Source organism: Oncorhynchus mykiss, chromosome 4 (genome assembly GCF_057628025.1).
Source record: "Oncorhynchus mykiss isolate SJ-2025 chromosome 4, ASM5762802v1, whole genome shotgun sequence".
Lineage (NCBI taxonomy): Eukaryota > Metazoa > Chordata > Actinopteri > Salmoniformes > Salmonidae > Oncorhynchus > Oncorhynchus mykiss.
The window spans coordinates 70,258,243-70,280,799 of NC_143025.1; the positions used below are offsets into that span (position 1 = coordinate 70,258,243).

At 42.3% G+C, this 22,557-nt stretch overlaps 1 protein-coding gene across 1 annotated transcript in view; it reads left to right on the forward strand.

Moving 5' to 3' along the window:
• Positions 1-21,961, forward strand: part of LOC110522285 (patched domain-containing protein 1) — a 31,048-nt gene extending 9,087 nt beyond the window's left edge. Inside the window, exon 3 of the mRNA XM_021600550.3 lies at positions 17,617-21,961. Coding sequence (XP_021456225.2) covers positions 17,617-19,298 — 1,682 coding nt within the window. The 3' untranslated portion in view covers positions 19,299-21,961. The remainder of the gene's footprint in view (positions 1-17,616) is intronic.
• Positions 21,962-22,557: the final 596 nt, after the last annotated feature.

A 22,557-nucleotide genomic window follows, 5' to 3' on the forward strand; every position in this document is an offset into this window, starting at 1 on the left:
CAAACAAAAATTCTGGTTGGTTTTTCTTTGGATTTTCTCCTACCATATCTATTGTGTTATAATCTCCTACATTATTTTAACATTTATACAAACTACAGAGTGTTTTCTTTCCAATGGTACCAATTATATGCATATCTTGGCTTCAGGGCCTGAGCAACAGGCAGTTTACTTTGGGCACGTCAGTCAGGCGGAAACTGAGAAAAAATTGTCCCTAGCCTGAAGAAGTTTTTTTAAGCTAGCGACTATTTAATATCCCATTGCCGTGTTGGGCAGGACGCAGGGAGATTTCTTGGCAATGCAGCAGCTAGTATGGCATTTCCATGTTCATCCAGGCAGAGAGAAGAACCACTCACTGTGCAAATCAAATCAAATTGTATTTGTCACATGCGCCGAATACATGTGTAGACCTTACCGTGAAATACTTACTTACAAGCCCTTAACCAATAGTTCAATACAGGTAGATGACGGGTAGATGACGCCTACTTTCCTCTATAGTCCATCGGTAAATAGCCCACCCAATTTACCTACCTCATCCCCATACTGTTTTTATTTATTTACTTTTCTGCTCTTTTGCACACCAGTATCTCTACCTGCACATGACCATCAGATCATTTATCACTCCAGTGTTAATCTGCTAAATTGTAATTATTCGCCTACCTCCTCATGCCTTTTGCACACAATGTATATAGACTCTTTTTAAAAAAAATTTTATACTGTGTCATTGACTTGTTTATTGTTTACTCCATGTGTAACTCTGTGTTGTTGTCTGTTCACACTGCTATGCTTTATCTTGGCCAGGTCGCAGTTGTAAATGAGAACTATTCTCAACTAGCCTACCTGGTTAAATAAAGGTGAAATAAAATAAAATAAATATCTGAACTTTTGCCCATACTTGGGCCTATGTTTTGCCCAGATTCATTCACGTCATCTATCTTGTCTTTGGTTTCATGCTTGTATAAAGACATAATGAACTCAGAGAGAGGATAATTTTGTCAAACAACTCTTTTCTGTATTTTCTTACCATTTACTCCCGATTACAGCAGTAAGAATTAGCTTGATGCTGTATTATAGTGATCTGCCTTGTGGTAAATAAGCAGATGAGTATCGGCTGGGGAGGAAGCCACTATAGATGAGAATCAATGTGGTGGTATGTTAGGGTAATCCATCTTTAATTGAACAATCAGCAGGAAATGTACTTTGACTTGACAGATGTGTTCCTGCCAGGGCTGTATTTCCTTCTATTGGCCTCCCAAGCCAGGTCGCTCCAGTTCATGATAAGAGCTAGAACAGCCACCGTGTATTTATGTCTAGACACCTATTTATACTATTATTTTCTAGACAAATACTGTGTTGATACTGTAAGGTTTATAGTCTATTTAATCAGCAACAACAAAAATGATATAACTGTGAGAATGTTTCCAACAAGTCATCTTGAATCCGACAAGGGTTATTTTATCTTGCAGATATGTCTGAATAGCTCCTTTATGTGGTAACATTTCTGAAGTGGAATCATAAAGACTCTCCCCCAACTGCAGTCATGTATGACGTCTGAGAAAGCAAGTGTCAATAAAACCTTACAGCAAAACCGCATGCAATTGGTTGTTCTTGAATTTATGTGACGCAAACACTCTGTTATGCAGTACAGAGTAAACCGAAGTGTCCATAACTGGAGAAAGTGTTTTGAGTGTTTTGGAGCATTATCCTTTCGGTGTAATATTGGTAAATGTACCAACATTTTTACTCAGAGTTTTAAATCAGGATTGATGCTTGGCTGATATAGTCACGGCTATTGACATGGTTATTGTAATGCCATTTTATGGGCTGATAGGCAATAGTTGGATGTTGAAGGTGCTTCTTTGTTTTTATGGTGAAATTATCAGATGGAAGCCACACATGCACGCACAAGCACACAGTCTCTCACTCACACTCACTCACTCTTACAAATCAACTGTCTTTCTGGATTGGTGCATGACTGGAATCAAATGACTGAAATCAAATCCATTAGAAACCAATATACCTTGTGTTCCCTCAGGAATGTCATAACCCTGCACAACACTGAGATATGTTCTAACTGCAAACAAACATACAGACTTGCAGAGTAAAGAGGATTTCTTCTCCTCCTTTGTATTTCTAGTGCAGCCATCATGAACAGAAGGTTTTAGCAATTCGTGCTAATTCGTTTTCTTCCAGGAAGATAAACCTTCAAAATGCAAATTAAAGCATTTGCTGTTCCAGGAATGTTTCCGGATCTGTCCCTGCCAAACGGGACTCCTGCCACTTTTACCGGAGTAACATACAGTTGAAGTCGGATGTTTACATACATTTAAGTCATTAAAACTCGTTTTTCAACCACTCCACACATTTCTTGTTAACAAACTATAGTTTTGGCAAGTTGGTTAGGACATCTACTTCGTACATGACACAAGTCATTTTTTCAACAATTGTTTACAGACAGATTATTTCACTTATACTGTATCACTGTATCACAATTCCAGTGGGTCAGAAGTTTACATACACTAAGTCGACTGTGCCTTTAAACAGCTTGGAAAATTCCAGAAAATAATGTCATGGTTTTAGAAGCTTCCTATTGAATAATGTACATCATTTGAGTCAGTTGGAGGTGTAGCAAGACCTCAGAAAAAATGTGTAAACCTCCACAAGTCTGGTTCATCCTTGGGAGCAATTTCCAAACGCCTGAAGGTACCACGTTCATCTGTACAAACAATAGTACGCAAGTATAACCACCATGGGACCACGCAGCCGTCATACCACTCAGGAAGGAGACGCGGTCTGTCTCCTAGAGATGAATGTACTTTGGTGAAAACGCGCAAATCAATCACAGAACAATAGCAAAGGACCTTGTGAAGATGCTGGAGGAAACAGGTACAAAAGTATCTATATCCACAGTAAAACGAGTCCTATATCGACATAACCTGAAAGGCCGCTCAGCAAGGAAGAAGCCACTGCTCCAAAACCGCTATAAAAAAAGCCAGACTACGGTTTGCAACTGCACATGGGGATGAATATCGTATTTTTTGGAGAAATATCCTATGGTCTGATGAAACAAAAATAGAAATGTTTGGGCATAATGGACATCGTTACGTTTAGAGGAAAAAGGGGGTGGCTTGCAAGCTGAAGAACACCATCCCAACCTTAAAGTACGGGTGTGGCAGTATCATGTTTTGGGGGTAGATGGCATCATGAGGAAGGACAATTATATGGATATATTGAAGCAATATCTCAAGACCTCAGTCAGAAAGTTAAAGCTTGGCAGCAAATGGGTCTTCGAAATGGACAATGACCCTGTCACGCCCTGACCTTAGAGGTTTTTATGTCTCTTTTTTGGGTTTGGTCAGGGTGTGATTTGGGTGGGCATTCTATGTTCTATTTTCTATGTTTTTGTATTTCTTTGTTTTGGCCGGGTATGGTTCTCAATCAGGGACAGCTGTCTATCGTTGTCTCTGATTGGGAACCATACTCAGGTAGCCCTTTTCCCTCCTTTCTGTGTGGGAAGTTGTCTTTGTTTGTGGCACATAGCCCTTAAGCTTCACGGTTGTTTTGTATTGTTTATTGTTTTGTCGGTGTCATTTCAAATAAAAGGAATATGTACACTCACCACGCTGCGCTTTGGTCCAGTTCTTTCGACGGTCGTGACAGACCCCAAGCATACATCCAAAGTTGTGGTGAAATGGCTTAAGGACAACGAAGTCAAGGTATTGGAGTGGCCATCACATATTCCTGACCTCAATCCTATAGAGAATTTGTGAGCAGAACTGAAATATTTTGTGCGAGGCCTACAAACCTGAATCAGTTACACCAGCTCTGTCAGGAGGAATGGGCCAAAATTCACCCAACTTATTGTGGGAAGCTTGTGGAAGGCTACCCAAAATGTTTTACCCAACTTAAACAATTTAAAGGCAATGCTACCAAATACTAATTGAGTGAATGTAAACTTCTGACCCACTGGGAATGTGATGAAAGAAATAAAAGCTGAAATGAATCAATCTCTCTACTATTATTCTGACATTTCACATTCTTAAAATAAAGTGATGATCCTAACTGACCTAAGACAGGGAATTTTTACTAGGATTAAATGTCAGGAATTGTGAAAAACTGAGATTAAATGTATTTGGCTAAGGTGTATATAAACTTCCGACTTCAACTGTAACTGGCTTCACCAGAGCGAACTTGCTATTGTGTGAGCTCACATTTGTAATAATAATTTATTACCCTTAATGAAACTCAGACACAAGTCAGAGTAATTGATTTAGAGTGATATGGATATGGGTCACAGAACTATGAAATGGGTTTGATCCATCCAGAGAAATAATGAATATATAATGTACTGTATAATGTTTGACAGATACATGTAGATATGCATAGACATAGAACCAACCATTCTGTCCCATACAGTATTTCATGTTATAAAGCAGTTCTATTGATCTTACTGAGCCTGCTTCCTATGAACATAGAACTAATTAACTGATTACACTAACCTTTTTTTCCATCTGTAGTTTTTATGCGAGTCATATTGTGTATAAAAAAAAAATATCGACAGCTGTAATGGAAACAGGAAGTTTCGGTGTAATTTTCTAAATGTCAACAGATAATTTGTTCGTTCGACATGGTGGGAAAATTAATTATGGCGGTGGAAACGCCTTTAAGCAAATATTGATATAATAACCATTATCTCGAAGTTCATTTGAAGTCACGCGATGATATGGTGTGTTGTCCTCCCACTACGACTCGGGAAGCCATGCAGTTTACTAGGCTACAGATGGAATCATTTATGATAAACTTCACAGGGTAGTGAAAGTGCAAGGTGATGAACGTGATGCTGTCTTCCAATAAATGTTGAGGGTCTTATTCTGGTGACATGGTGATCGGTGCCTGACTGCTGTTTGACAAATAAAAATATTCTTGCTCTTGTCCAGAGAACCTAACAAATCAACGCTATTGGACATTACTGTAACGAATACCCCTCACATATATATACACATTGACTGGGATATTCTGTAATGATGTCAGTGATCACTGTGCAATTGCTTGTGTTAGAAATACAAAAATGACCAAAGCCAAACCCCGTTATATTTTTAAAAGACAGTTTAAACAGTATGATGAGCAAGCGTTCTTACATGATCTGTACCATAATAATGACAGAGTAAGTCTGATTCCCGATGTTGACACTGCCTGGGACTATTTTTACATACAATTTGTGTCGATTTGTGATAAGCATGCCCCTGTGAAGAAATGTAGAATCAGTGGAAGGGACAATTCCTGGTTTTCAGATAACTTGGCAGAATTAATTAGAAAGAGAAATGTCTCTTGGGCTCAAGCTAGACATACAAATGCTCCTGTTGACTGGGCCTCCTTCAGAGGTCTAAGAAACAAATGCACAGGTTTGATCAGGAAGTCCCAATCAGATGACTATCTAAATGCAGTCACAGAGAACCTAAACAACCCTACCAAGTTCTGGAAGCTAATCAAATCAGTGTCAGGTTCTAATGTATCCTCTGACCTTCCTGACCATTTAATGATGGATTCTAATGAAGTGAAGGATAAATCCCATATTGTAGGGGTTTTTAACAAGCACTTCATATCTGCTGGTTCAGTTTTTGATAATGGTGGGGCCAACATACTCAGCGGGGTTCAGTCTGGCTTTAGATCGGGGCACAGCACCATAACTGCAGCTATAGCAGTGGCAAACAACATCATTAATGCACTTGATAAAAAGCAACGTTGTGCTGCTCTGTTTGTGGATTTATCAAAGGCCTTTGTGTCAGTTGACCATGAATTGTTGCTAGCTAGACTCAGAAACATTGGTCTCAGTGAAGGGGCAGTAAATTGGTTTAGGAACTATCTTTGTAACATAACACAATGTGTATATACTGACAATGACAAGTCTAGCTTTCTTGGGGTTAATGGAGGTGTGCCCCAGGGTTCCATTTTAGCTCCTGTGTTGTTCTCAATTTTTATTAATGATTTGGGAAATGGGATGCAACCAGCAAAGTTACATCTATATGCAGATGATACATTTATATATTCATGTGCTCCTTCTCTGGTTCAGGCTGTTGAAGAGCTCCAGACTGCTTTTAAGTCACTGCAGGCCTCCCTTTATGGTCTCAAACTGGTCTTGAATATACAAAAAACTAAATTCATGACCTTTACCAGACCTCGCACTCAGCCAGAGAAGGTTAGCATTGTCACATCTGGTGGCTTGTCCATTGAAAAAGGGTCATCCTACAAATACCTAGGTATTTGGTTGGATGACAAGTTGTACTTTAAAGTTCATGTGGATGATCTTGTGACGAAGCTTAAATTGAAAATTGGTTTTTATTTTCGGAATAAGGCTTGCCTTCCACTTATGGCTAGAAGGAAGCTTGTTCAGGCCACTTTTCTCTCTGTAATTGTTTATGTTGACTTGTTGACATGCAACCTCCTTTGTCTTACAGAGACTGGACTCTGTTTATCATGCATCCTTGCGCTTTATTACAAATGCCAAGTCACTCACCCACCATTGTACAATGTACCAAATGGTAAGTTGGACCTCACTTTATATGTGCAGAAAGATACATTTGTGTGTGTTCATCTACAAAGCCCTTTTGGTTAAACTCCCTCTTTACTTCTGTAGTCTGGTCTCCTTCACCACCAGCAGTTACCAGACCCAGTCTGTTCGGAGGTTGCTACTTCAAGTCCCTAGGACATTCACAGTATTAGGCAAGACTGCCTTCTCTTCTTGTTCCCCAGACACATGGAATAGTCTACAATCCATGCTTCATCTAGATATGTTAATGCCACTGAATGAATTTAAAATATTGATGGGAGACTCTGTTATAGAGGAGTGTAAATGCTTTTGTTAGGCTGGATCATGTTGCATTGTTGTATGTTTTAATTCTGTAATATATTGATTCTTGCTGCCTTCTTGGCCAGGTCTCCCTTGAAAAAGAGACCCTGGGTCTCAATGGTCTTTTCCTGGTTAAGTAAAGGTAAAATAAGAATCTCGTCATGTAGACTAGACAACCCGCACAGCCTACTGGCAATGTCTTTTTTTATTCAACCTTTATTTATACAGGGTTTTTCTCATTGAGATAACATTTATTTTTCAAAAGAGACCTGGTCGGAGGATCACGTGACCCTTGAACGAGATGGCCGCATGAACTAAGAGCTCCGCACGAGTAGTTTCCAATTCCTAATCTTACCTCCACTCCAAGTTCAAACTCATTTAGCTTTAGTAAGAAAAGTCATGGCGGCTACAAAAGGTGACACTACAGGTGACATTTTTACCCGGACTCGAGCATTAGCGACGGAGAAAGCCTCCAAGAAGAAGCTGTCTTCAGAAAAAGCTAGCGCCATGAGCCAGGAGCAAGAGGACCCGCTCCCCCCCCGAGGCCCAACGAATGCCAACCTCGCACTCTGTCGAAGACATCCTTTCTGAGTTGAGATCCCAACGTACAGAACTCAACACTAAATTAGATGCCATTAATTCTCAGCTCAGTGCGATAGGGGGCAAGGTGACAATCCTGGAAAACGCTTTTCAACAACAAGATAACCATAAACGCGGGGCGCCTGGACGAGGCAGAGGGGCGAATCCTATCCATGGAAAACTTATTGACAGATGCCATGGAAACAATAGCATATGCTAAAAAGAAAATAGAGCATCTGGAAGAGAAAACAGGGGACCTGGAAAACAGGGGGTGAATGAGTAATTGTGTTCTATTAAATCTGGGCGAAAAAGAAGAGGGAAACCTGCCACTGATCCCCTACCTGCAAGATAAACTTCCCGAGTGGCTCCACCTGCCCACCGACAGGCCCATAGAACTCGAGAGAGAGAGAGCTCACCGAGCACTGAGGCCCCCACCAGCAGCCAGACAACCACCGCGCCCAATCACCATACGTTTCCTGAGATTCACCGACAAGGAACGAGTCTTACAGGCGGCGAAAAACAACACCATCACAGTGGGAAATACCAAACTCACTTTACACCAGGACTTGTCAGCTAGAATACGCCGAAAGCGCCGAGAGTTTGACGAGGTGAAGAAATACTCCATTGACCGAGGCATCTTCAGGGGATTCAAATACCCAAACGAGCTCAGGATTCTTCACCAAGGAGCCTTGCGACACTTCAAAACTAAAAAGAGGCTAAACGTTTTTTGAAAGACAATCCTGGTCAATGAGAAATGGACCAATGACTAAATGCATTTAATGCTGTTACTAAAGGAGGTAAGACAACATATAGCCGATATCCAAAGACCCACACGCCTCGCTAAATGTCATTATAGCCGTCCAATTTACATTTATTTTCCTTTAGCTGAGAGGGATAGGCTCTATAGCCTAACCTAGGCCTACTAATGTTTCAGCCTACTTTTATTTCCCTGTTTTTTTGTTGCTATTATTACTTGGGGTTCCCTATGTCCCCTGGGGGAAGTATATGTAGGCTGGGCTATTGATTTTATTTTCTCCCTCTTTTAGTGTGGTCTGGACGGGGGCTACGTTGTCATTTACTCAATGTGGGGCGGAGAGGAGAGGATGAGGCATTTCCTTGGTGGGGAGACGTTGTGCGTTGCTAACTGTTCCCGTTAGCAACGGGGGGGGGGGGGGGTAATAGATCCAACGGGATGTGTCGAGCTGTTTGGGAACTCGGTTGGGGTGTTCAGAGATTGTTATTTTATGTACACCATTTATTTTCCTTTTATGTGAACGCAGCTATAACTATTATCCACTTTTACCCAGAGATGACTTGCACTAAAGTTTGATTACTGTTCGATGACGATGACTAGTACCTTAAATCTATTGACATGGAACTGCCATGGTCTAGGGCATGCAATAAAAAGGAAAAAAATACTATGTGCTCTAAAAAAGGAAAAAGCAGACATCGCGCTATTACAAGAGACACAACTCTGTGATGCCGAACATGCCAAACTCCGCAGAGCTTGGGTGGGACAGGTGTATTTCTCATCTTTCAAATCAAACAGTAGAGGCACAGCCATACTTATCCATAAGAATGTTTCATTCATAATTGACAAAAACATATCTGATCTGATGATGAGGGGAGATTTATTTTGATAACTGGGTCACTGTATGGTCAACCAATTGCTATCTTAAATATATACGCCCCTAACACAGATACTCCTGCTTTCATGTCAAAATAACCCTGTTTAATGAGCATTGTGTTTCCTTTGCCGTGGTGGCCGGAGATTTTAATTGTACCCTTAACCCAACCCTAGACAAATCATCTCAAGTCCCCACCACAAATCCTAGATCTGCAAAGATGTTGAACTCTCTTACTAAAGAGATGGGACTGATAGATATCTGGAGAGAGACTAATAGCTCATCTATGGACTATACATACTACTCTCATGCCCATAACACCTCCTCCCGTATAGATTACATTTTCATCCCAAAGAGTTTCATAAATTCAGCCACATGTACAATCGGACCCATAGCACTTTCAGATCACGCCTTTGTCCACCTCCGCTTGGACCTCTGCAAAAACATCCCGAGGTCAAAGAGCTGGAAATTCAACACCTCCATGCTATCAAACGAAGCGTTCCATACATTGGTAACTACATGGATAGACAACTACACACAAGACAACAAAGATTCTCCTGTTTCTCCGGCCACAATGTGGGACGCTGCTAAAGCCACACTAAGAGGTCATCTAATCGCATATGCTTCCTCTAAGAAAAAAGCAATGGAAGCACACAGGCTAGATCTTGAGAGGGAGCTGGAATGCTGTGAAACAATACATAAACAATCCCCAGACAGCACCTCCTGGAGTCATCTTAAAGCAGCCAAAGCCAAACTGAATTTGGACTACACACGGGAGATAAAAAAAGAAGGTTTTCTTTACTAAACAGAAATACCATGAGTATAGCAATAGGCCCAGTAGATTGCTTGCTTACCAATTAAAAAAGGAGCAGTCAGAGCGTACAATCATGGCTTGCCGAACAGCAGAGGACGAGGTCACATATGACCCAAAAAAGATCAATTTAACTTTTGATGATTTTTACTGCAAACTATATACCTCTGAGAGAAAACACACGGAGGCAGAACTCCACTCTTTCCTAGAGGGAATCTCGCTACCTAAACTATCAGAGACAGACCAAGAAGATCTCAACTCCCCCTTCACTCCTGAGGAGATCCTGGAGGCAATTACCTCCATGCCACCTAATAAGTCCCCAGGCCCAGATGGATTCCCCAGAGAGTTATACAAAGCTTTTTGGCCCCAGCTCAGCCCTATCTTCATGCCAATGCTGGAGGAGTTTTGCAAAAACGGAGTTCTCCCAGACTCAATGCACACAACTCGCATTACAGTGTTGCTCAAAAAGGACAAGGACCCCCTATCCTGCTCGTCCTTCCGGCCCATGACCTTGTTGGATTTCGACTACAAAATAATTACCCAGTTGCTCGCCAAAAGACTAAACACTCTTCTTCCCAAAATAATAAAAGCGGACCAAACTGGATTTATTAGAGACAGATACTCTTCTGATAATATTCACCATCTTTTTGATATTAATGATCAAGGAAACGGACAGAAGACCCCTTTCTTGCTAGCTTCACTGGATGCTGAGAAGTAGTTTGACAGGATGGAGTGGAGCTTTCTGTTTTCAGTGTTAGAAAAGTTCAATATGGGCCCAAATTCTATTAAATTAAATTAAATCACTATACTCTCATCCAAATGCCATGGTGGCTACTAATGGACTGAACTCTGACAGATTCCCTCTGGAACGGGGCACAAGACAAGGGTGATCGCTGTCCCCCCTGCTCTACTTGTTGGGTGCGGAGCCTCTGGCAGAGCTGATAAGGAGCAATCCAAGTATTATGGGTGTCTCTGCAGGCGGCCTGCAGCACAAGATTTCGCTTTACACGGATGATGTCTTTGCTCTGCATATCCAACCCTGAGAAATCCCTCCCATTTTAGACACAATTGCTCAGTATGGCAAGTTTTCAGGGAATAAGATCAATTTTAACAAATCCACTGTCTGCCCTCTCAATATTACACTCACCAGCTCTATGAAAACACTATGTCCTTTCCAATGGAAAACACAGGGGTTTCAATACCTCAGGATCTTCATAACACCAGATCTGAATAGCCTTTTCAAGGAAAATTATCTTCCACTCCTGGATCGAATCAAGAACGATCTCCAAACCTGGATCTCCCTCCCAATTAGCTTAGTAGGAAGAATTAATGTCATCCGTATGAACGGCGTCCCTAGACTGAACTATATATTTCAGATGCTCCCATGCTATCTCCCAGTTTCCTTTTTCAAAACAACTAACCAAAGCATCACCAAATTTATATGGGGCAATAAAAAACCTAGGATCAAGTTCTCCACTCTATCGAAACCTGAATCTAAGGGTGGTCTTGCCCTTCCCTCCCTTCAACTGTACTACTGGTCTGCCCAAATCCGCAACATGCTAACATGGATCACAAACAGACAAGAGTCAACGTGGATTCAGATAGAAGCCCAATCCTGTGGTTCATTGCCCTTAAGCTAAATTATATTCATTCATAACTTTGGTGAAGTGGGCAACATAGCCAAAACCTTTGTGATTTACAGCACCCTACTAGCGTGGAGGGACTGTAAGAAATACCTGGGCATTTCCTCACAAATATGTTCTCACTCGCCTATAGTAGGCAACCCAGACTTGCCAAAAGCCCTGAGGGATGCCAACTTTAATCTTTGGCATACTTTAGGAATCAGTACCTTTTCAGACCTATTTCATCAGAAAACCACTACACTGAAATCCTTTCAAGAGCTCTGCAGTGAATTCAATGTGCCAAGATCCCTTTAAAAAATATATATCTTCAAATTAGACATGTCATTTCCTCATTTACTTCCAAGAGGAGGTTTAGAACTCAGTTGAATAAAGTTGAAACCCTTCTTGTTACAGCACAATCCATTAAAGGCAAAATATCTTATATCTATAGACTCTTTTCTGAGAAAGGAGGCTCCTCCTTTACTCCTTTGAAAATAATCTGGGAAAAGGACCTTGGTCTGACTATCAGTGATGAGTTATGGGCGGAGGTTTGCAACAGGGTATACTTCTCCTCTACTAATGTAAAAATGAAAGAATCTAATTACACATTTTTGTACAAATTTTATTACACTCCTTTGAGACTCCATTGAATGAAAACAGATATGTCTCCTAACTGTAAAAGATGTACCTCTGAAAGTGGAACCTATATGCATGTATTTTGGAGCTGTAGAGAGATTGCCAGACCATAATTTACAAATAAATACATTAAAAATCCTACAATGTGATTTTCTGGATTTTTTTTTCTCATTTTGTCTGTCATAGTTGAAGTGTACCTATGATGAAAATGACAGGCCTCTCTCATCTTTTTAAGTGGGAGAACTTGCACAATTGGTGGCTGACTAAATACTTTTTTGCCCACTGTATATACACCAAAAAAATGTTTTACTTTTATTTTTGTTATTATATTTTTATAAACCTGTTACATCTGTGAATGTGGAATGTGTTTTAACACAACATTAAACAAAACTATAGACACACATACAGTACAGGGGACAGTATTTATTCCCTTCCAATTAATTCCTTTTATTTGTCCCCCATTTTAACTCTGTAACAGTAATTTATGATTTCCCATGAATTCCTGAAGTATCAAACATTCAGTTCTATCTTCCCCATCCACACAGAGACACACTCCTAAAGACACTTCACACTCCTGTTGAAAATATCAAGATTCACGGCTGAAACTGAAAGTTTACAGTAGAGCAAACTCTGCCACTTTTGGGTTTTTAGATGTGCACTCAACAAACAAAATCAAAATAAAAGAGCCACAAAACAAACTAGTCTCTGATTCTGTTTGTACAGTATATCATACATCTGTCAAAGGAATTTGAAGATGATTGATGTTCCAAGTGCAGTGAAATCTTTATTTACCCAAGGTGGCTCTGTTAGTCAGCAGATTTGATTTATTTAACTAGGCAAGTCAGTGAAGAACAAATTCTTATTTTCAATGACGGCCTAGGAACAGTGGGTTAACTGCCTGTTCAGGGGCAGAACGACGGATTGTTACCTTGTCAGCTCGGGGATTTGATCTTGTAACCTTTCGGTTTTTATATCTTTCATATGTTTTCCAACATGCTGCAGGTTTAAGGAGTAGCCTGATAGTTCCTCTGTGTGTGTGTTTGTGTGTTTCACATCCCTCCACTTCTGACTGTTAGTGGTGAGTTTCTCCAGATGGCTGGGCATTCCCTCCCAATGCCTCAGGGCAGGCAGTGGGTGGATGTGGATGTGCTGTACTGTGCTGCTGGCAACACGTGTGATGCCCATGTGTAGGCTAGCTAGGCTGCCGCTGTGTTTGTAGGTCTGTCTTCATGGCTTCCCTCTATCACTCATACAGTACTGTAGGCTTCACTCATTGCATCTGTAATCTACTGCAGAGGGATTAGCTCACCTACAGAGAGAACGAATGCTGCTAACTAGGCCAGGGTTTGGAAAAAAGGCATATTCTGGAGTAGACAGCACTGGGAAATCTGTAGCCTAATGAAAGCCTAACGAAAGACATGTCTCAAAAGTCTAGCAAGAGCTAGTTTGTTGTTCTGAGGGAAATAGAATGAAAAAAATACTATTATAAAGTAGGTTATTTTATTAGAAATGTTGTCAAGATGTTACATTTGACATTAGTTTACTTCGATATTGGTAAGCTATACTCCGCAAAGACGCATTCTCTGTTACATACTACTCAGCTGTCTTTTTATCGAGTTTGATACACACAAAAAAAATAATCCAATATTTGCTATGTCACATTACCTGTGACAAATGTATGTGGTTTATAAATCCCTTTCCTCATCTGAGATTGATGTGTTTTCTGCCTGTGTGCCACTGAAGTTTTAGAGCTGTGATTTGGTTTAATGACTCAGGCTCGGGGTTGCGGTCTCCCTACTTCCAATAAGGGTTTCAGTTCCTCAGTGTTGTGCCTGAAATGGTCCACCAGAGGCCTTTGACAAACTGCCCTCTTAAGCTCAATGGAACGTTGTACCTGGGAGCTGCGGTGGACATGAAGTACAACCTTTCATCTCACTGCCTGCCTCCTCTTGAGACACCGTTGGCCACTGCCTCATGGCATGCCGCGTCTGAGATCATTCCCCGGGTGTTGTCCTCCGTCCGTCAGGAACACAATTTACAGCATCATAAAACATTTCCCTCCTCCTGAGAGAGTGTGTCAGGTGTGCCCCCCTAGCCTATTGCTCATGGCTCTAAACGTCCTGAGATGTGTGGCTGTCCTGTCGGTTACAATGTGTCTTGACTGTTTGGCTAAGGGTTGTCCGTCCGTATGGCGATAGGACAATCTTTAAGATGAGATGTGAAGGATCAAGAGGCACTGGTTTTGTTTTATTGGCAGATTGATTTGAGTTGAAGCTATGCTAGGCCTTAACCTCAGCCCATTGTGTATGTGCTGCCAACAGTGTGGATCTACAGCGCATGAGGGTTTATGGCTGGGAAGGCCAGTGGACTGCAAATGGAACATTCTGAGCATAACATTCTCTGTCTAGAGGAACGCATTGAGCAGCCCTGTTTTCAGACCTCATGTTTGATTGAGGAGTTTGGATTCTTTCAGACATTGCATTTCAGACATTGTGTGCATATTGGATATGAGAGTGTCTCCTCAACTGTTTGAGGTTGCTCTGCCTGAATGAGTATCACACTCGTGAATATGTTGTTTCTGAAAGTGCCCTCACCCCTTAATTTGAATTCTGTTCCATTCCCTGTTTTACATAGTGGTTTCTTGTTAAAGTAGCAGAATTCTTAAAAGTAGACCTCAAAGTAATCAAGGTGAAACTGTAATCTTTCAAGTGTGTATTCATTAAACAGTATTATATCAATACGATCAAGTTTTTGCCCAGAGGCAAAAATTGATTGAACATATTCCCCAAACTACAGTCTTGTTCTTCACTTGTTTCATAACTCTACCTATACAGAATTATTAGATCAAAGAAAGAGCTATGCCCATGTGCTCAATTATATAATTATATATTATCTTTCGAGTTACCAGCTTCCATAGCCTTGCATTCTCTGTCTCAAACAGTAAAGACCGTTAACACCATACCTCAGAGAGATCAAGCATCTTCATTACTGGGTGGGGGGGGGGGATCTCCTTCCCTCCCCCTCCTCTCTCCCTGAGTGTTGCTGCATCACAGGCATCCACAGTGTATTCCCGCTAGCTCCCTTCACACACAGCAGCCACAGCGTATTCCCGCTAGCTCCCTTCACACACAGCAGCCACAGTGTATTCCCGCTAGCTCCCTTCGCACACAGCAGCCACAGCGTATTCCCACTAGCTCCCTTCACACACAGCAGCCACAGTGTATTCCCACTAGCTCCCTTCACACACAGCAGCCATAGTGTATTCCCGCTAGCTCCCTTCACACACAGCAGCCACAGTGTATTCCCGCTAGCTCCCTTCACACACAGCAGCCACAGTGTATTCCCGCTAGCTCCCTTCACACACAGCAGCCACAGTGTATTCCCGCTAGCTCCCTTCACACACAGCAGCCACAGCGTATTCCCGCTAGCTCCCTTCACACACAGCAGCCACAGTGTATTCCCGCTAGCTCCCTTCGCACACAGCAGCCACAGCGTATTCCCACTAGCTCCCTTCACACACAGCAGCCACAGTGTATTCCCACTAGCTCCCTTCACACACAGCAGCCATAGTGTATTCCCGCTAGCTCCCTTCACACACAGCAGCCACAGTGTATTCCCGCTAGCTCCCTTCACACACAGCAGCCACAGTGTATTCCCGCTAGCTCCCTTCACACACAGCAGCCACAGTGTATTCCCGCTAGCTCCCTTCACACACAGCAGCCACAGCGTATTCCCACTAGCTCCCTTCACACACAGCAGCCACAGTGTATTCCCGCTAGCTCCCTTCACACACAGCAGCCACAGTGTATTCCCACTAGCTCCCTTCACACACAGCAGCCACAGTGTATTCCCACTAGCTCCCTTCACACACAGCAGCCACAGTGTATTCCCGCTAGCTCCCTTCACACACAGCAGCCACAGTGTATTCCCGCTAGCTCCCTTCACACACAGCAGCCACAGTGTATTCCACAGCGAGCAGGCAGGTGGAGTGTCAGAGGGAGGCAGAGCAGCAGACTTGTATGAATCAAGCACCCAGCAGTGCTGCTGACCTTGGCCAGCCCAGCACTCACCCATGATTAGAATATGCAACAGGGATTCATACAGCCACGTGGGACACATCTGTATCACGCCGAAAGTGCCTCCTCGCGTCGCATGGCGTCTAGTCCTCTTTATCCAGATCCTCTCCCTGCTTATGGCCAGCTTCACATCTTACATTAGCTAACAAATGCAGTGTTATAGCAGCATCTGAAGGGAGTGATAACATACTGTATTTATCTCTGTGGAAAGGGTCCTACATGGAACCCAAAAGGGTTCTACCTGGAACCAAAAGGGTCCTACCTGGAACCAAAAAGGGTTCTACCTGGAACCAAAAAAGGTTCTTCAAAGGGTTATCTTATGGGGACAGCCAAATAACCTTTTTAGGTTCTAGATAGCACCTTTTTTTCTACGAGTGTGGAGTTTCATGATAATGGCCCTGTCAGGGGTTCGGTGGCGTGGAATGAGAGGAGCTTTGTTATTGGCTGTGTGTGGAGGGTAATTCATTCCCCTTTTTCTTACGTACATCTTAGTCTGCACAAAGTGAGTGGAAACCCTGTCCCAGTCTGCCTTAATACGTTTTTATGTTTTACATCAAGATGGTGACATCAGACCAAGGCTTTGGTAATGGAGTGGAGATATTATCTGGGGATATTTTACCAGATGGGCCCAACATTATTATCCATTCCCCACCTGTGACTCATAAATCACATTAATGTAACCCAGGGCTTTTCCAATCATACACAGAAATGCCAGATATGTAGAAAATGGAAATCATGGGTACCATCCTTACTGAATAATGTTAGTAAACTGCTGCATATACTGTAGTGCGAAATTCCCACACACCATCTAAATGAACTGACACTAACTAATTGACTTGTACCGCAGCTTAATAAAACTAAAAGCAAGCCAAGTAAATCCACCTGACTCATTATATTGGCCTAATCCTTTATAGTTAATTAACTTTTTTTCATTGTGTCAAATGAGTCTAAATTTATGACGCCGTCGAGAGCAAGGAACCAACCAGGCAGATTTTTCAGGAAATCTTTAAAACAGTGTGGACACAGCATGCAGACGAGCCAAATCCACAACTCCCACTGAAATATTTAGGAGATGGAGGAGCGTTAAATGTATTCAAATGTTTCAAAGCCAACACATTCATGGTAGGCAACTCCCAGCCAGAAATATGTCAAAATATGTGTGTGTGTGTGTGTATGTGTGTGTGTGTGTGTGTGTGTGTGTGTGTGTGTAATATGGGTTTGGGTGAATATGGAGAATATGCCCCTGAGTGTGTCTATTCAAATCTATTTTTATAGCTCACAATCCCACAGATTTAACTAATTTTTACAATGCATGTGTTGTGTTATATTAATTTTAAAATGTTACCATACTTATACACAGATCATGAAGACTGTGTATTCACTGGCATTGGCATTAACAAAGTATGTGTTCCTGTCATTTCAGGTCATGGAACCAAAGGAGTGTTTGAGCTCCTGGCGGGCTGGAGAAGAACTCGAGAGAGCCTTCCCTTCAAGGAGCGCGTGGCAGACGCCTTCGCCGACGTGATGGTGTGCTATACCATGACCAGTTCCCTCTACATCATCACCTTTGGCATGGGTGCCAGCCCCTTCACCAACATCGAGTCGGTGAAGATCTTCTGCCAGAGCATGTGCGTAGCCGTCCTTGTCAACTACTTCTACGTGTTCTCCTTCTATGGTTCCTGCTTGGTGTTCGCTGGTCAGCTGGAGCAGAACCGCTACCACAGTGTGTTCTGCTGTAAGATACCCTCAGTGGAGTACCTGGACCGCCAGCCCACCTGGTTCAAGACCATGATGAGCGACGGCCATGACCACGTCACTCACCACGAGGTCTTGCCCTACCACAACCACTTCATCCAGCACTTCCTGAGGGAGCACTACACAGAGTGGATCACCAACACCTACGTCAAGCCCTTTGTGGTCATCCTCTATCTGATCTACGCCTCCTTCTCCTTCATGGGATGTTTACAAATCAGTGATGGATCCAACATCGTCAACCTCCTAGCCAGCAACACGCCCAGTGTGTCCTACGCCACGACCCAGCAGAAGTACTTCAGTAACTACAGCCCTGTGATCGGCTTCTACATCTATGAGCCCATCGAGTACTGGAACTCCACGGTGCAGGAGCACCTCACAACACTGAGCCACGGCTTCAACAAGATCTCCTGGATGGATAACTACTTTCAGTATCTGAAGGTGGTGAATGTGAGCGCCTCGACCAAAAGTGATTTCATCACCATCCTGCAGGGCTCCTTCCTGCGCAGCCCGGAGTATCAGCACTTCATGGAGGACATCATTCTGTCCAAGACAGATGGAGATGAAATGGAGATCATCGCGTCCAGGATGTACCTGGTGGCACGGACCACGGAGAAGACACGGGAGGAGGTGGTGGAACTGCTGGAGAGGCTCCGCCCACTATCGCTCATCAACAACATCAAGTTCATTGTCTTCAACCCCACCTTCGTCTTCATGGACCGTTACAGCTCCTCCGTAGTGTCACCCATCCTCACCTCAGCTTTCAGTGTGCTCACCATCCTCATCCTCACCTTCTTCCTGGTCATCAACCCTCTGGGGAACTTCTGGTTGATCCTGACCGTCACCTCCGTAGAGCTGGGGGTCCTGGGCCTCATGACCCTCTGGAATGTACACATGGACAGCATCTCTATCCTGTGCCTTATTTACACTCTCAACTTTGCCATGGATCACTGTGCACCCCACCTGTATACCTTCGTACTGGCCACGGAGCACACCAGGACCCAGTGCATTAAGATCTCGCTGGAGGAGCACGGGGCGGCCATTTTGCAAAATGCCTGCTGTTTCATCATTGGGATGTTGCCCTTGGTGTTTGTGCCTTCCAACCTGACCTACACACTGTTCAAGTGCTCCCTCCTCACCGCAGGCTGCACAGTGCTGCACTGTTTCGTTATCCTGCCTGTGTTTCTAACGTTTTTCCCCCCGTCCAAAAAAAGGCACAAGAAGAAGAAACGGGCCAAACGGAAAGAGAGAGAGAGGGAGCGGGAGATGATGGAGAGGGAGAGAGTGAGGGAAAGGGAGGAGATAGAGTGCATTGAAGTCAGGGAGAACCCTGATCATGTGACTAACGTCTGAGAGGCCGTGTGTCTGTGAGCGGTGAGCGGCGAACGTTGAGCGTCAGCGGGACGGTCTTCAGTGATTGGTGGATGAGGTGTTGGAAGCCTTTCCTAAAGTGAAGGTGGCCATGCGGTGTAGCACCTCACAGGGCCCAAGGGGTTAGAGCTGACTGGTCCTCAGAGGGAGGAGGAAGAGATAGGCTAGCAGCCATGACCCAGCCAGACAGCCAGCTGCCATGCTGTCCAGAGTAGAGACCAGACCAGATCAGACCTATAGATCAGCTACGCCTTCAAACTGGATGGGACAGTGTATATTATCTGCACAGTCTGCTCATGGTTCCCTCTGCTGTTCATGCAGACACATGCACACAGCCAGGACGCAACTACAAACGCCTACATTCACTTACAGTGTTATGTGTATGTGAATAATACATCTTATTTTAGCAATTGTAAATCTACAGTACCTTGAGCAAAGCATGCTAGCATGACAATGAGAGACATGTCTACCTCCAGGATGGTTGTCAAAGTTATCTAAATTGCTTTCTACCATTTGTCATAGTAAATCTGGCCATTCACTGGCATATATGACCACCCTTATAGTATGATTAGTTTGATGAATGACAGGCAGAAGGATCTATACATTAGAATTTGTTTGAGAGTACACAGAGATAATGAATTCCAACAGTACATTCCATTCTGTCTTTTCGGTGAACACCCAAGCGAACAGCTGAACTGGGCAGATGGCATACACTGTGTCCATTATGAAAAATGATCTTGCACAGTACAATTGTCAAGGTACATTTTACAGGAAGACAAGTATATCTGCTTTATTTCTGTTTTCACATCTGTTCTTAGCCAACAATTACAGTGGAACTGCAGCAAGGTACGTCATTTAATAGAGTCATGCATGTTCTAGAAATCCTAGCAGAATGAACTAGGTGTGAAAGGGCCTCTTTTAAAGCAGTAAAACCCAAAGGATGGAGTACTGCAGAGGTTGAAGGTTGTGTTGCCACACTAACTGGGCTCGGATATGGGGTCATCTGAACATCATGGTTGACGAGGCATGGTTAGTGTTTAACACATTTCAGTGTCACATGTTCTATTGGCCCATGATTATGGGTCATGAACAAAATAAATGATTGGGTGGGTTAGACACGACAGGCTACATGTTAGGTCATCATTTAATCAGAGATGCTGTATATTAGCTCTTTTTGCTTGTGTGAAATTCTATGGTGTCACATAATTAGAGAGAAAAACAACTTTTGGGTTGCAGATAAAACACTTCTTGATTTGTTTTGTAAATGTGGACATTCTGTCAAATGAAATCATGATGTAAAAGACGTCTTATTGGATCTAACCTCACAAGCAATGTCATACATCACAATTATTCTAGTTTAAGCAACCACTGATATTCATATTCCAATGGCTTTTATTGTCCCATGCTTGATGTACTGTAGAACTTTCCAGAGAATAACAACGTTCTCCTCCAGTAGCCTCTCTACGATCCAGAGTGGTCAAAATGTAGTCCCTCTCCTCCTGGGGAAAACCAAGCGCATTAACTAGCAACGTCTGGATAAGATCTATGTAAGGGCTGAGAAGCACACTCTCAAGGTCAGATTGCAGGAGATAGTCATCACTGACCTCTGACACATTATCTTAGAGTGGCTTGTGGCATGTGACAGAGTGCCTCTCATGTAAAAGGATGTGGCTGTCCTTAGGTTATTCTTATTTGAAAGTCATGACTTTGAGAAAGCATTGCTTTCTTTATATGATGCTTGAAAGGGTTGAGGCTCTCCTCAGAAAGGACAGATAAAGCTAGCAGGGCAGCTGAAGCAGATTTGTGTGTGTTTGGACCAAAAGTTAGAGAAGCTTCCATGAGAAAAATGGTTAGTAGAATTAACCATCGTGAAAGCATCATGTTGTAAGCGTACATATTAATGTAAAGAAAAGAAGAGTGGTTTATACTTCAGTATGATAGTTCGCTAGTTATCAAGATTAAGCCTTTAAGTGCACATGGGCTTTCCCATTCCTCCGTTAGTGAAATAAATGCAATTAAAGGGGTCCTCCATCATGAAATAATCATCCTCCTTACAAAATCCTTTGTCTCAGAGTTAGCAAAGAATGAATCTCTCATGTTAAAAATGTTGACAAGGTAAATCCCTAATTTCATTTTCAAATCTCTTGTCTGTGGTGATGATTAATCATAAGCATTTAAACCTAAATAGCCAGAGAGAATCTGGCCCCTTTGAACCAGACATAGTTTAGTGAGGGGTATAGGCTAGCTACAACACCTGCAGCTGTTGGTATCTCTGCATTTTGTAAAAGCCATGTCATGTATGTATAGCAAGAAAGCATGAACATTTAATATAATGGGAACAAAATTCCAATTGAAATCATTGACTTCCCAAAATGACTGTACGCATGGCACTGTAATGTATGTATGCATGTATTTCATTTTTGTACATTTAGTCTGTGTATCCTCATTTTGCTACTCTGTAGTAACCTATTTCAATGCATATTCTATAACATCGTGTGCAAAAAAAAGAACTACATGTCCTCTATGTTCAACAAGACAAAAGCCAGAGAATCATACTATGACATGTAATATAATTGTACATGATTTTTTTTGTAAGATTTTATAAGAAAAATAGGGAAAAAACTCTACAATATAAGATTTTTTTTAAGCTGAAGTTTTATTATAAAAAAGCAATAAAGAAAAAAAAAGGTTGAACACAGTAGGCCAGTAATAAACTGTGGAATGCCAACAGTATACAGAATGGGTCGACCCATCGCACACTGCAGTGGACCTACATGTTTGTTGTGCTTCAACAAATGCAACATGTTTTCTATGGGGAGACTTCTTTGTCTGTTTGTTTGTTTGTCTATTCCTCACTACTTGGCCATTATATTACAGGGAAATATTACAGCCTATTTTTACTACACCACCATTTTATCTGGCTTGGTTAGACTACCAGAATAGTTTGCAAAATAACAAACATTAACGACAAAGTATTTGCATTTTATACGCTGAAAATGTCTAAGACTTAGCTTAAAGGCTTGCTGTGCTGTTATGGCCCATATGTACATAACTTCTAATGAATATTCAGATTACAATATGATTATACATGATCCATGAACATGCTTAACCCTCCAATAACTTTTGTTGCTTTTTTTGCAAGACTCTCATGATACAGGATAGTCGATTCATATTTTCAAATACTCTGCTTGCTGGGGTTACTGTGTACAAGTCATCTCTGATGAAGCTATGTTTAAGGCTG